The following is a 14352-nucleotide window of genomic DNA, read 5'->3' on the forward strand; positions in this document are numbered from 1 at the left end:
ATGCCACCTCCAGTCCTCACCAGATTTTGCAGGAACTATCAGGGACATTTCTTTGATTGAAGAAGGAACTGCTCATGGGTAGCCGGCGCGAAGCCTGGAGGAGCCCTAGTTAGCTGATGCAAGTTTCTTTTCTGATGCAACATGGTCAACCTAATGCATGTGTAGCAAGAACAGGGGGACCTGTGGACTCTGGGACAGATGCCAACACGATTTTTCTCAGTTCATGTTGGGTACATCCCTCTGACTGCCTGTGTTGCAGGAGCTCACTTTTTCCTGGGGCTAGTTTTCTGTTAGATCCCACCTGATTTTAAGAAATGCTTCTTATGCGGTGTGTGGATTGTTTAGGTTCAAATCAGACCAAAGGTGACCTCCAAATGGATGCCCCAGGCCAAGTTCATTTTGTGGCAGACCAAGTTCATTCCCCGTCGCCAGCGATCAGCTATTTGTCTTGTGCCGGTTTTCCTAGTATTTCAGAAATGGAGGGGTGCTGTCTCTTGGTTGACACCAAATCTTGAGGATGTGCATTTAAGACGGAGTATTGGCTGATGAGGGCCAGGTAGGGGAGGCAATGAACCGTAATAGAAAGGTAGTTCCAGCACCACCCTGCATAGCTGTAGCCCTCTGGACGGGTTCCTTCATCTTTGGGAATTAAAATGGAGATGGAAATTGCTGCGTTGTGGGATTCTTGTAAGGATTCAGTGACATCTGTGGGGCACCAGGCACATAACTGAGATCGAGTAAACAGTAACTCATCGAGTTCTGGTTGCCTTCAGCAGCCGTGGTGGAGGATGACCACTCGTGGATATTCAGGGCTGGTGCCACGAGGAAGAACGTGTCAGCATCTGTTGGAAATTGATTTTGGAAGCTTTTGTTGCGAACACACAGAATGGCGCTTAGTTAACATCCCCCTTGAGTTGCTTTAAGAAACCAACACCTATTAAAACAGCTAAAATAAAAATGGGTGACAATACCAAGAAAGAAATAAAAGAAACCATCATCAAGTCCTCAGTCAACTGAACACAGCATAGTTGTGAGCTGCTAAGAATGGAGGCTCTGAGGTCACCAGAACCTGGGCTGAAATCCTGCATCCACTGCTTCCTAGCTTTGTGGTTTTGGGCACATTGTTTTGCCATTCTCAGCTTTCTGCCCTCCTCTGTAGAACAGGATAAGACTGGTCCCTGATCTAAGGGTTGCAGTGACAATTAGATGAGGATGCGTGGAAATGACTTAGCACAGTGCAGTAAATGTTAGTTCTATCTCCTTAGTCCCTGGGTGCTGGAGCCCTGCTCCTCGAGGCCACTTGCACAGGTCTGGAGGTTCCATTGTACCAGTCAGCATTTGCTTCCCACGGGAGGTTGATGGGTTTACCTGGCACTGGCATTAACCAAGAGTCTCATCCTGAAGCGTCCTCGGGCCAGCTCGTGTGTTGGAGTGACCTAGTTTGCTACATACACAGACTCATCCCTTCCCCTGGTTAGCTCATCAGCTTTGTCTCTCTGCACCTCTCCCTGCACCCTGAGCTGGGTTTTTTTTTTCCCCTCAATCTATCTGTACATCAGCTTGTGCAAGAGCCTCTTCTAACTGCAGTTTCTGTCTCCAGCAGTGCTTAGATCTTGGTGCAGCTGTGGCCCTTCTTCAGCTTAAACGTGCTGCTCCCTTCTGGGAATGGCTTCAGCCGTTTCTGCTTCATTTCTTCTTTGTTTAAAAAATTGAAGTATTGTCAGTTGCAGTGTGTCAGTTTCTGGTATACAGCATGTTTCATGTTTCTTATTGAAACTAATGTTCAGTTTTGAGAACTGAAGTAATTTCTTGATTTCAGTGTTACAAAGCATCAAGGAGTTTTGGAAGTTTAAAATCTCTAGGTCCTGAGTACATTTCAGTGTTAGGCTACTTCACAAATGGCAACATGTCTGCATAGACCACAGGAACATGCTGGGTCATAGTTTATTCAAAAATATCCTTTTCACGGATTGCTGGATGGGGGGATGGGAGATGACCTCAGACGTTTACTTCCCAGGTCACAGGAAGTCGGTATAACAGGTGGGGAGCTCATATCTGAATGGGGTGAGGTCCCTCATTTTGATCTCCCTTTTAGCCTTTTTGACGGCCAAACCAGATCTAGGGTCACAGTCTATTGGTGCCTCTGTAACGTGGTGGGCAGGGGAAGAAAAGCCTTCAAACTGGATGGAGTCAACATTTCTACCTGTCAAGAAGCCCCGCCTCTGACTTTTATGACCACGGCTTACATCACTGAAATGCTTTCACACCTAATTGGATTTGGGGCTATAAATGGAATCCTAAAGTTACATTCAGTAAAACCTCAGACAGTCCCTAGTTTTCAGGTGACACTCCTTCCTGCCCCTGCACACGACTCCATTCCTCTATCCCCTTCCACCAAAACCCGCAGTGTTTTGGGAAAAAACAAAAAACTGAAGAAAACTCCCCCAAACCTTTGCAGCTTTGAAAGCTTGTGGGTAGAAGAGAAGCCGTCCTCAGCGGAGAGGTCTGGTGGGGCGATGGGGTCGGCAGACGCTCGAGGGCCGTGCTCCCTGCCCTCAGGGGTCTTCCTATCTTTGGGGCTGACCCTCCTTTAACCTGGATAAAAATGGCTGCTTGAAATTTGCCTTAAAACACTAGAAGACAGAAATGCCTTGAAATAGGTTGAGAGACCAGCCATCTGTGATGTAAGTGATTTTAAAGAAAGTGCTTTGTCTCCCATGCGAAACTGATAAGAATTAGCATTTGGATGGAAGAAAGGAGGAAAGTAGGTAATTGTGGTTTGGGAACTTGGGGGCAAGCGGGGAGGCTCCCAATGAGTTGGAAACTGGGAAGTTGAAGGCCAGGTGAAAAGAAGGATTCCAGATGGAGTGACCTCAGCCATTAAACTGGGTCCTATACTGGCCTCAGTCCCCAAAGGAAGGACCCTGTGGTGCTGTGATCTCTCCCCTGTCCCTGTGATCTCTCCCCTGCCCCCTCCTCCCCCAGCTCAGCCCTGGTTCCCAGGACCAGGCCAGGACTGCTCACCCTGTAATTCAGCCTTCACAGGTGCTCGTCTTCTCTCTGCCTGAGTAGAGTCCTTCCTACCATGAAGCCGTAGACGTTACGCTTTTACTAACCACCACAACACAAAGCTTAAGATGAACTTCCGGGCAGACCATGTATGAAGGCTGGCATGGCCTGTGTCAGGTACAGGAGCCACGCTGCTGGGGTTCTTTGCACCTGTGTCAGCGGGGCCCGTGTACACAGACTTTGTGGTCCCAGTCGTGATAATACGCTGATACTGGCTTTTTAGGGCCTTTTGACAACTGTGAAATAACAAGGCCTTGGATTTGGGTGTGTGTTTTTTAATTGTAAAAAAAAAAGGCATGACATAAAATTTGCTGTCTTAACCATTTTTGAGTCTACTGTTCATTGGCACTGAGGACATTCACCTGGTTGTGTGCAACCATCACCACCAGCTCCAGAACTTTTTCATCTTCCCAGATTGAAACTTTGTACTCATTAAACACTCACTCCCCATTTCCCCTCCTCCCAACCCCTGGCAGCCTCCGTTCTCCTTTTTGGTTTATGAATTTGACAACTCTAGGTATCTTACATAAGTGGAATCATACAATTCTTGTCAGTTTGTATCTAGCTGATTTTATTTAGCATAGTATTCCCAAGGTTTACACACCGAGTGGCATATAACAGAATTGCCTTCCTTTTTAAGGCAGAATGATAGTCCATTGTGTGGCTAGACCACATATTATCTGTTCATCTGTTGATGGACATTTGGGTGGCTTCCACCTTTTGGATTTTGTGAATAATGCCACTGTGAACAAGGATGGACACATACCTCTTCAAGCCCCTGCTTTCCAGTTTTCGGGGACAGACCCAGGAATGGAATTTGCTGCATCATGTGGTAATTCCACGCTTCATGTTTGGAGGTGCTCGCACGCTCTCAGTGCTCCACAGCTGTGTGGTGTTTTGCAGTCTGCAGGATGCTTTTATGTCCAGGATTCCTTCTGAGCCTTAGGACAACCCCGTGAGTGGGTGGCAATCATTGCCCTCATTTTATGAGAAAATGGAGGTTCAGAAATTTGAAATCACTTGGTGAAAAGGTTGCTAAGTGGCAGGTGGAGATTTGAGAGCCTTCTGACTCTGAATTCACTGCAATTTCTCCCCTGTCATGCGGCTTATAAGATGGTTATTGGAGGCGGTGGGAACAGAGGACATTGATGGGTAAAAAAATGCCTCCCCCTTCTGTGAGTGTACTGTGGTGTGGTTAGGAGATCACGGGAGCCGGTGTGCCCTGGTAAACCCGCTCCGATTTCTACCACTTGCTGATTTCCATGATGTAAATACTCCCGCTTGGTACCACTCCAGGCCACCTCTGGTTTAACAACCGACTGCAGAATTCTTGATGTAGGCTCTTCTGAGCACACGTGAGTTGGCGCCGGCTCCCCTCTGCAGGAAGTAGAGGGCTGGAGAGCTGAGGTCAGTCCTGGCTCTGTCATTTCAGGATTGTGGAGCCTTGGCCTTACCCTCTGTTTGTCCAAAGTGCCTTGTTTGTTAACTGGGGATAATGACACCTGCTTACATTACAGACCTGTCGGAAGTCCTGGATGAGATAAGACGTATGCAGGGAGGCCTTATACAAATAGAAGGTGTTGTTACGTTCTGAAGATTACAGCTCCAAAATATTCCTTTCCCATACATGTTGGTATCAGGCATACTCTTTGGAACCCAGCTATCATCTTTCGGGCAGGGTTCCCAGGAAGTTGAGCTGTAGTCAGCCTTGGCTCTGAAAGGATCAGCTCAAATCCCAAACTTCATCTGGGCCTCTATATTTTATCTGGGCCTGTTCAGGTGCATGTTGTTTTTGCCCTCAGTGTTTTAAGTGATGGGTACCTTCAGAAGCACCCGTAAGAATTTATAAAAGCAACATATTATCCTAGTAGAGAATCTGAAAAATACAGAGGAGTGTAAGGAATATGATATGAATCAAGTAGTTTACTCAGCCGTAAAAAAAGAATGTGATAATGCCATTTGCCGCAACGTGGATGCACCCAGAGATGATCCTGTTGAGTGAAGTCAGGCCAAGACAAATATCATATGATATCACCTATGTGTGGAACCGAAAAAAAAAAAGATACAACTTTTATTTACAAACTAAAGACAGACTTACAGACATAGAAAACGAACTATGGTTACCAGAGGGGAAGGAGTCAGGGAGGGATAAATTAGGAGTTTGGGATTAACAGATATACATGATTATATAGAAAGTAGATGAACAACAGGCACCTACTGTAGAGCGCAGGGAACTATATTCAGCTTCTTGCAATGACAGATAATGGAAAAGAATCTGAAAGAAAAATAGCTATGTGTGTATATGTATATCTGAATCGCTTTGCTGTGCACCTGAAACTAACGGTGTAAATTGAGTACACTTCAATAAAAAATAAAATGAAAAAAAAAAAAAAGAATCAACCGGCTGGCTGGCTGGATCCTGGGACATCAGTCCCTCTAGGGGACAGAGAGGTCTCAGGGGAGACAGGAGACGTCAGCCACTGGGGTGGGTCTAAGGGGGTGGGGTGGGGTGTGGTTCTTCATCCGTGGTGTGAAGCTGTTTCAGTATTTTACCAGCTGGTCTGATTGAACCCCTGCACACAGGTTGAGCACTGGCTCTGGAAATAGGGGTGGTGGCGTCTGCTGAGTGCAGCAGGTGTCCCGAGCTCTTCAGGGTGCGGGTACTTTGTGTTAGTTTGGTGCTGGTGGTGATGCTGTCATTGGGATTACTGTCATGATTAGCTTCTCTACCCTTGTCACCACCTGTAAACACCTACAGAGTCCGCAGTGGGACAGAGCCAGGTGCCAACAGGACACCCGGCTCAGCGGACTTCCGGTGGGCTCATTATCCTTGTGGGAAGAAGGAGGTAAAAAAATACCCATATCCAAGTGTGGGTGACTCCCCGGCTTGGGTTGGACACAGGAACCTAGATTCTCAGTCACTTCATGGGGTAAAATAAATACAGTTGGCTCTGGACTGAATGCTTGTGTCACCCCAAATTCCTGTATTGAAATCTAACCCCCGTGTGATGGTACTTGGAGGTGGACGTTAGCGTAATGTCCTCAAGGTTTATCCACAGGGTAGCCTGTGTCAGCATGGCCTTTTTTGGGCCTGTGGGAGGTGATTAGGTCACGAGGGTGGAGCCCTTTAAAACGAGCTTAGTGCCCTTATAAACGAGACCCCAGAGGGCTCCCTTCCCCCGTATGAGGACACGGTTGCCTGTGAACTAGGACGTGGACTCTTGACAGACATCAGATCTGACCGTGCCTTCATCTTGGACTTCCAGGCCCTGCCTGGCAAGTTACTCACCCAGGCAGGGTCCTGATGGGGGCGTGGTGTGGCAGCCTCTGAGTCTTCAGGCTCAGTGTGGCCTCTGCCAATCTCACAGGGCTGTTCTGGTGGCTGTCCTTCCTTGTAGAAACTCTTGAGTGTGTATTCCCTGATGGGTGTGATCCCATCCCAGGGCTGCAGGAGTGGTCCAGGTAGGGGCAGGGACCTCCAGAAAGCTTGGTCAACCCTGAAGGTCCTCAGAGCTGGGTGTCCTTCACAAGCTCTCCAGGAATTTGTCATTGGGGGTCTGCTGTGTGGGCTCTTAGCATGGCCAGGGGGTTAGACCCTAACCCTGCAGAAAACTATTGGGTTCATTGAATCCTGAGTAAACCAGGCCCCTCTTTACCAGCCCCATCTGCCAGTAAGCATGAGGGAAACTTGAACTAGTCCTGGTACTGGACATTCAGATGGATTTGTCTAGCCAGAGCCACCTGGAAATGGGCCTTCATTTAGTCCCCTCGGTCAGGCTCTGGGTAAGACTTTGGAGACTTGTGAGACTGATTCAACAGTTCTTTTCTTTTTAAAAAATTTATCGCATGTTGATTGAGAGCCTGCTCTGGGTCAGGCACTGAGGAAGTGTTGATGAGACAAAATGTGGGTCTCATCCCTAGGGAACTTCCTGAGGAGACAAACATGTAACTATACTTCAGTGTGATGGTGCGGTATGGGGGGTATGCAATATGGGAGCTAAAAAGAGGGGTACCTCACTGGAATTGGGGCTTGGGGACAGTGAGCTGGGCTGTTGCCTGAGAGAGTTCCGGAAGTCAGAGGTGGAAAAGACCTAGCATGCTTCAGTATTTAATGAGTTCCTGCTGCATGTCCAAGAGAAAGCTGACTTCTGTAAGCAAGGGAAACACTTACTTTTAATAATAATAATGACTAATAATAGTAATAACAAGCATTTATTGAACACTTACTAAGTGCTAGACACTATGCCAAATACAATATTTTTCATGAATTTTTGCAATAAATCCTCATAGCAGCCCCACAAAATAGATCTTATTGTTAGCACCATTTTAGAGATAAACACATGGAGGCCCAGAGAGGTTAAGTAACTTGGCCAAGGTCACACAGAACTATAGGGAAGAATTGGGGTTTGAAGTTAGGTTATCTGTCTGGGGCCAAAGCCAGTGCTCTTAACTGTCGTTATACTGACATTATACCAACCTTATAGGTTGGTAAATTTTGTCCCGTGGACTCTTAACAGAGAACATTGGACGTGTGCCCATATACCCAGGATGCAAAGCAGCACATGGTGACATAACGTGGCCCCAAGGGAAGGAAAGTAATTTTTGTCAGAAGTAATGGGTGGAGACGAATCATAAGAACTGGTAACTGAACTGGTTTTCTAGTCCAGCTTCTCCAGTGACCCACTTCCCAGATGGCAGCCATGTGTTCATTTAATGAATGGTCGTTAAGCTCTCACTTAATGGCTAAGGCTGTACCGGCTGGAGATTCAGTGGCAAGTGAGAGGGCTGGTCCCCCCGTGTCCTCCAGGTACGCCAGACCCGTTCCCACCTCTGTGCCCTGCTCCTGTGAGTTCTCCTGTTTCTGTCGCTTACCCGTCAGTTCTTCAGGGCCTGAAGATCTTAAGATCACTTAAGTCTGCTCTCTTGCATCAACTTTCTCCAGACATAAGCAGCCCACTTTGCGCTACTCTGCTTCTTCTTTTGCAGGATTTTCTAAGATGCTCTCTTAGGATCACACTGTTGAGGGTCAGCCATTCAAGGTTTTGTTTTCTTTTTTCCTTTGCCAGCTTTTTCTCCAGCTGGTACAGCTCAGAGCTGCTTGCAGGGGACATTCTCACCCACGTGGTTTCCCTCCCGTGTGTTTCCCACAATGCCTTGCACCCTGAGTAATAGATGGAGATTTTGTTTGTTTCCCTTTAAAAAATTCCCGAGCAACGAAGTTGTCCCTGGTCTCTGAGGAAGCTTGCTTTTCTAAATGTTTTCATTACTTGTAATCTTTTCTGAATGTTCCGCCCATATTTTCTCCCTCTGGATTTCACCACTTTTCCACGTGTGGATTACTCAGCCGGTGGATTAGCTGCGGTGCATTTTTAATCTGTGGGGCTTTGCCTGCTTCCTTCCTTTGGTAGGCTCTTTCTCTTGGCCGCCATCTGGCTGTGCTCAGAGAAAGAAAACTAGCTGTCAGGCTCCAGAAAAGAGTCTCCCTCAGTAGGATGGCCCAAAGCTAAATGGAGGTGATGTTTGGATGATCACACGCTTCTGTGGGTTGGGTAGCCCCTGCCGGCTGTGTCCTGTGGAGTTCTGTTAAATACCTCTGTTTCCTGTTACTTTCCTTCTTGGAATGTCCCCCCTCAAACAGGGCTTGTTGCAGTCTTGAGATACTCGTGGATGCAATATGGAGTCGGCTTTTTTCATCTTTTCCTTTGCAGTCAGGCCTTTAATCGTTGTGTGACTTCATCTGCCTGCTAATGTGTCCAGAACCCAAGGATGACCCCTTGGCTGTAATCATCAACTATAGTATTTTTCTTCCAAAAATATGCTGTCTCTAGAATAGACGGTGGGATGAGAAATTTCAAGGCAGGTGCAGTAGTCTTTCCTGATGTCCCTTCCCTCAGAAGGCAGCACACTCTTTGTCTGGACGTCCCAGACACACTGACTTCCAGGTATAAGTTGTCCTTGCTCTTGGTACTCGGGTCAGACCTTCTCAGTGAAAAAAAAAAAAAAAAGTGAAATTTCTCTTTGGACAACACCTGATTTTTTTTTAACATTTTTAAATTGAATTATAGTCATTTTACAATACTGTGTCAAATTCCAGTGTAGAGCACAGTTTTTCAGTTACACATGAACATATATATATATTCATTGTCACATTTTTTTCTCTGTGAGCTACCAAAAGATTTTGTGTGTATTTCCCGGTGCTATACAGTATAATCTTGTTTATCTATTCTACAATTTTGAAATCCTGTCTATCCCTTCCCACCCCCCACCCCCTTGACAACCACAAGTTTGTAGTCTATGTCTGTGAGTCTGTTTCTGTTTTGTATTTATGTTCTTTTTAAGATTCCACATATGAGCGATCTCATATGGAATTTTTCTTTCTCTTTCTGGCTTACTTCACTTAGAATGACATTCTCCAGGAGCATCCATGTTGCTGCAAATGGCGGACAACACCTGAGTTTTGAATGTACCGTTATTTTCTGAGAGGGGCTCCACGCTGGTGTCCGCGGGAAGGTGTGTAGGTGGTTTGAAAAAGCATAGTAATGGCTACGAATGTTGGAATGTCTTCTGGGCCCGGGGTCCTTCACTGGACATGTGGTGGGTCATTTAATTCCTCAGTAACCCTGTGAATTCAATACCGTTTGACAGTTGAGGAGAACTGACTGGCCCCGGGGCATGTGACTCACTAGTAACAGGACAGCAGTTTGAACCCAGATCTGTCTAAAGAAGCTTCTGGAAGGGTGTGCCCAGCTCACAGCTGTACTGATTGAGGTGATGCAGGCTTCTCTGGGGTGTGTCCTGGCATGGTCCTGGGGGCTCTGATGGGGAGACTTGAGTGCTTGTTTGTTACAGTGTTTGTCACTGAGCCTCCAGGATGGCCCCCTGCCACCCTTCTCTTCAGGCCCATCAGAGCCTCGCTCTGGAGCCTGGAGCCGGGACGCTGTCTTGTGCTCAGCCTGCAGGTGAAACGGTGCTACCTGGAATTGGTGACCTGGCTCACACTGACCAGAAACCTATGTGTTGAGAGAGAAATGGGCCCAGTCATGATTTTATGGGGCCGAGGATACATTTTGGGATTGCGTGGCTATTTCCATCCTGGCAAAATGAAGCAAATCATTTTGAAGACATCGAGAGAACCCTGAGATTTTAAATTAGACAATTGGCCAAAAAGAAAAAGAAAAGATCTAGAGTGCTCACCTCAGGGTTCTAGCAAGCAAAATGTCGTATTTTATGAAACTTAGAAAAATATGCATCATTTAGAGCATAGGTTCCATTAGCAAAAGGTCATGGAAGATACAGGCAGAGAGCCAGGAACTCGCCAAGTCTGGTGTGTTTTCTCAAATGCCTAAAAAACATGTACAGGAGTGTGATTTCTATCCCCACCTCTCTCGTGTGAGCTGCCTGGTTCTCAGTGGCAGTTGAGCGACGAAGGGACAGACGTTCTTGAGTCCCAGGTCAGGGCTTTTTTTCCCGCCGAAGGGTTTTTTTTTTTCATTGATGATACACTGCTCACACTAAAATAATTATTTTTCTTTTCTTATTGCAATGTATTGTGTTTTACAAAAATTTATTAGATCAGATTTTATCATATGATATTGATATGGGGAATCTAAAAAAAATGAGACAAATGAACTTATTTACAGAGCAGCAGTAGACTCAGACATAGAAAAAATTTGTGGTTACAGGTTGGGGGAAAGGCGGGGTGGGGAGGGATAAATTGGGAGTTCAGGATTTGCAGATACTAACTACTGTATATAAAACAGATAAACAGCAAGGTCCTTCTGTACAGCACAGGGAGCTATATTCAATACCTTACAATAACCTCTAATGAAAAAGAATATAAAAAGGAGAATGTGTATGTATAGCTGTGTCGCTATGCTGTACACCGGAAATTAATACAACATTGTAAACCGACTATACTTCATACTTCAGTTTTAAAAATTTAAAAATTATTAGGTCAGATTTACTTTTTCTCAGGGCTTGGTAATTACAAAAAATTACTATTCATTGTGCAGTAAAGGCCTCATCATACATAATGTACCTCAGATGGTTTCTTTATATTGTCATTAATTGGAAACCACCAGGAGATAGCCAATAGGAATACTAAAAATGTTGAAACACCCGCTCTGTTAAGAAAGCCATCTCAGCACAACAGGCCACGGTACTCATTGTTTCTCTTCAGGAGGTGCTGTGAAATCTGTTTCTCTAATGATTTATATGCAAGATGACCTTTTCCTGCAGTCACAGACAACTTCCTAACATAAGACGCGCTGAACACTGGCTCTTGTATGGAGTTCACGTCTAGTGGTAGTAGGAGCCAGACTGTTTGGCATTCCAGTTTGAGATTCCGGTTTTGCATGTGGCTAGTTCTGGAGAAAGCACCTGGCACGTAGCTGAGCTCACAGACCATTTCATAGCCTCGTTCTTCTGAAGTCTGGAGTGATCTCCGGGGCCCTATACCCCCATCCCTCCTGGGTCCGGCTTCTTGGAGGGGGCGAGCTTCATGGTCTCATGAGGCCCAGAGGGTCCCACGCTTCCTTCAATGAGTTTTTCCCACTGTCTTGAAATTCTTAGTATTTTTTGAACAAGGACCTCCCCATCCCCACCAATTTCATTTTGCGCTGGGTTCTGCAAATTACATAGCTGGTCTGATCCCTCATAATTATAAAACTTTACACTCCTTTCAGCCTCATATCAAAGGTCTTTTACTGATTGTTTAACATTTTCTTAGGGTGAGTGGTTAAGAAATTTAGGGAATACTAAAGTTTATTAGATACTTGGAGAAGTCTTGTATTGTGATACCTTGGGTAATGAACACTACCTGGATATGGGTATACTTTTTTTAGCGTTTAAAAAAAAAATATTCCAGGCACTCCTCTGACAAAACTAGAGGTGTTCCTAGAGTGTTGTGCTTGCTGGCTTTCTTGGTGTCAGTGCGGATCTTAGAAGTAGGTCATGGTCTGTGGATCGGGACACAGAATTCTCTGGGCCTGAGCCCCGTTCATCTCCTCACCAGCCAGGTGTCTACAGGGCTGAGTCTCTATTTACAATTCATAAAATGGGGATAAAAAAATGGCCCGCATTAGGTAGGGTTGCTGTGTGGTTTCAGTGAGATGACTCATGTCAAGTTTTTATGTGTGTGCATAATGCCTGGTGTACACGAAAAGCTTATTAAATGTGAGGTGAGATCACTTTATTTTGCGCCAGTTTTTGCCACCCTGATTCATGGCCAAATATGGTACCTCTAACTCCCAGTTAGAGATCATTAAAAAAAAATGTATCCTCAAGCAGATGGATCAGTGACAATCTTTTAAGAGAACTTAAAAAAGGGGGTGTCATTTTGAGATGTCATTCCCTGCCTATGAAGGGCAGGGATTGAGAAGTTTCCTGGTAACTGATAAGTTAGAGTAGCTGGAAATACTATTTGGAGTGTCAGATGGAAAAGGGTAGGGCAGCTGCTCAGTGTACGTACACACACACACACACACACACACACACACACCCCTCCTGTATTGTAGACCGTGTGGATACAAAATGAAAAAGTCACAGTCCCTTCTCTCCACAAGCAGCGATGGGAAGGGCCCTTTCATGGTATTTTACATGGCCCCTTCAAGCTGGAAAAAGGGAGGCCTTTGCTCCTATGGTTGCTTCTCTGATGTTACAGATCGTGGGCTGTGTCCCTGCAGGGTCTTGGGGCTCTGGCTGCAAATAACGCTGGAAGAGGGGTGGATGTGACAACCCGCGAGTGTTTGGCCTGGGTGACTGTAGCAGTGGGTGGGGTGGGGAAGGGGTGCAGAGGAAGGAGGCAGGTCCGGTTCCAGGCCAGGTGAACCCCTTCTTGCCTCAGGTCTGAATCCTGCCTTGTGATGCGGTTCTGGCTTCCAATTAAGCGGATAAAGAACTTCAAATACGTGATAGCGGTTTGTAACACTTCGGTTTTGGTCACACTTGTTACCTCTCTTAGATAATAATTGTTCAGTTTGACATCAGATAGGAGGCCCCCAAAATCCGTCCTTTTTTGAAGCAGATAAGAGATACGTCTCTTCATGCGCTGGTTGTCCTTACAACGTGGATTGATTTTCATTTCGGTGCCCCAAGATCAACAGTTTTATTTCTAAGAGCATTTCTCAACTAATTTAAGGCTCACATTTTCAGTAGTGGTATACTTGGCTAGTTGGTCATCTCTCCATCTCTTTTGGGTTAAAATGAATGGCTTGAGGTTCCGACAGAAACAAAAGATATGCTACCTGTGTGAAGTCACTGGTGCATTTTATGAATTTTGCCCATTTTGATTTAGTTGAAAGCCTTCCTTTTCCCTGGAGACTTAAAGAAATAAAAAGGAGGAGGCCGTGAAAAGGACTGGCTGTGCCTTTAAAACCATTGTAAAGGAAGGTCAGGTTCGTACCTACGGGGAGCACTAGCAGTGGGCTAGGCACCTTCTGGAGTCACAGAATTCATGCCGCCCCCTTCCCGGTGTGCGCACAGCTTGACTTGGCCACATGTGATGAAAATCTGAACCCACCAGAGAGAGATCTCAGGGAGCGTTTCTTAAACTGCAGGTCAGAAGAACCAGGCCAGCATAACTCTCTATTGTGAAACGCGTCTCCATGTTCCTCTGGTGACCAGCCCCAGCACAGGGCTGTGTCCTGCCGTCCTCACATGGCTGGGAGCAGATGAGGGACATTTTGGATTTTCAAGCTTCCCAATTGTTGACTCTGGAGAGGGCCTTGTGAACGTCTTGTTCTTTGATCAGGTTGAGAAAACAGAGATCTGGGGCAGCTGGGGGCCCTCCCCAGGGCCACATAGCAAATGTGGGAGATTCAGCGCCAACTCCCAGAGCGTTTGTGCACAGGGCTCATTGCATGGTTGCATCAGGATTGTGGATGCTACACTTCTTTAGGGGACAGAAATGCATGAAACGAATAGAATTGGACTTCAGTCTTCCTTCTACTTGTCCTATTTCTGATTCTTTATTCAAATCTCAGGGAGGCCGAGGAGTGTTGTAGTCAGGGGCCCTGTCTCTGGCTCTTGTGAGAATTAGGTAAACTAACATGTGTTTCCAAGTTTTCAGCCAGCGCGGGCCTCAGAGTATTTGCTCAATCAGCCCAGATCTGACTTTCAGGAGCTGCCTGACACTGTGAGCAACTGGGTATTGTTTTCTGTGCCTTGTGACCATGTGGCCTCCAGCCTGGCTGTGTACCTGAGGGGGTGGCTGTTACTTCAGGGGACCATGTGTAGGAGCAGCACCTACCTACTAAATGATTGTTGGGTTTATTTCTCTGGTTG

General features: G+C 46.1%; 1 protein-coding gene across 3 annotated transcripts in view; it reads left to right on the forward strand.

Moving 5' to 3' along the window:
- The window catches only part of CAMK1D (calcium/calmodulin dependent protein kinase ID), a 341195-nt gene that overhangs the window by 6313 nt on the left and 320530 nt on the right, over positions 1-14352 (forward strand). The window contains exon 1 of one of the 3 annotated variants that reach the window (XM_072954895.1): positions 7802-7876. The exons of the other annotated variants lie outside the window; for them this stretch is intronic. Within the exon in view, the coding sequence (XP_072810996.1) occupies positions 7809-7876 (68 nt within the window). The 5' untranslated portion in view covers positions 7802-7808. Of the gene's footprint in view, positions 1-7801; positions 7877-14352 lie in introns of those variants that run through there. 3 annotated transcript variants of the gene reach the window in all.

The sequence above is a fragment of the Vicugna pacos genome, chromosome 35 (assembly GCF_048564905.1).
Source record: "Vicugna pacos chromosome 35, VicPac4, whole genome shotgun sequence".
NCBI lineage: Eukaryota > Metazoa > Chordata > Mammalia > Artiodactyla > Camelidae > Vicugna > Vicugna pacos.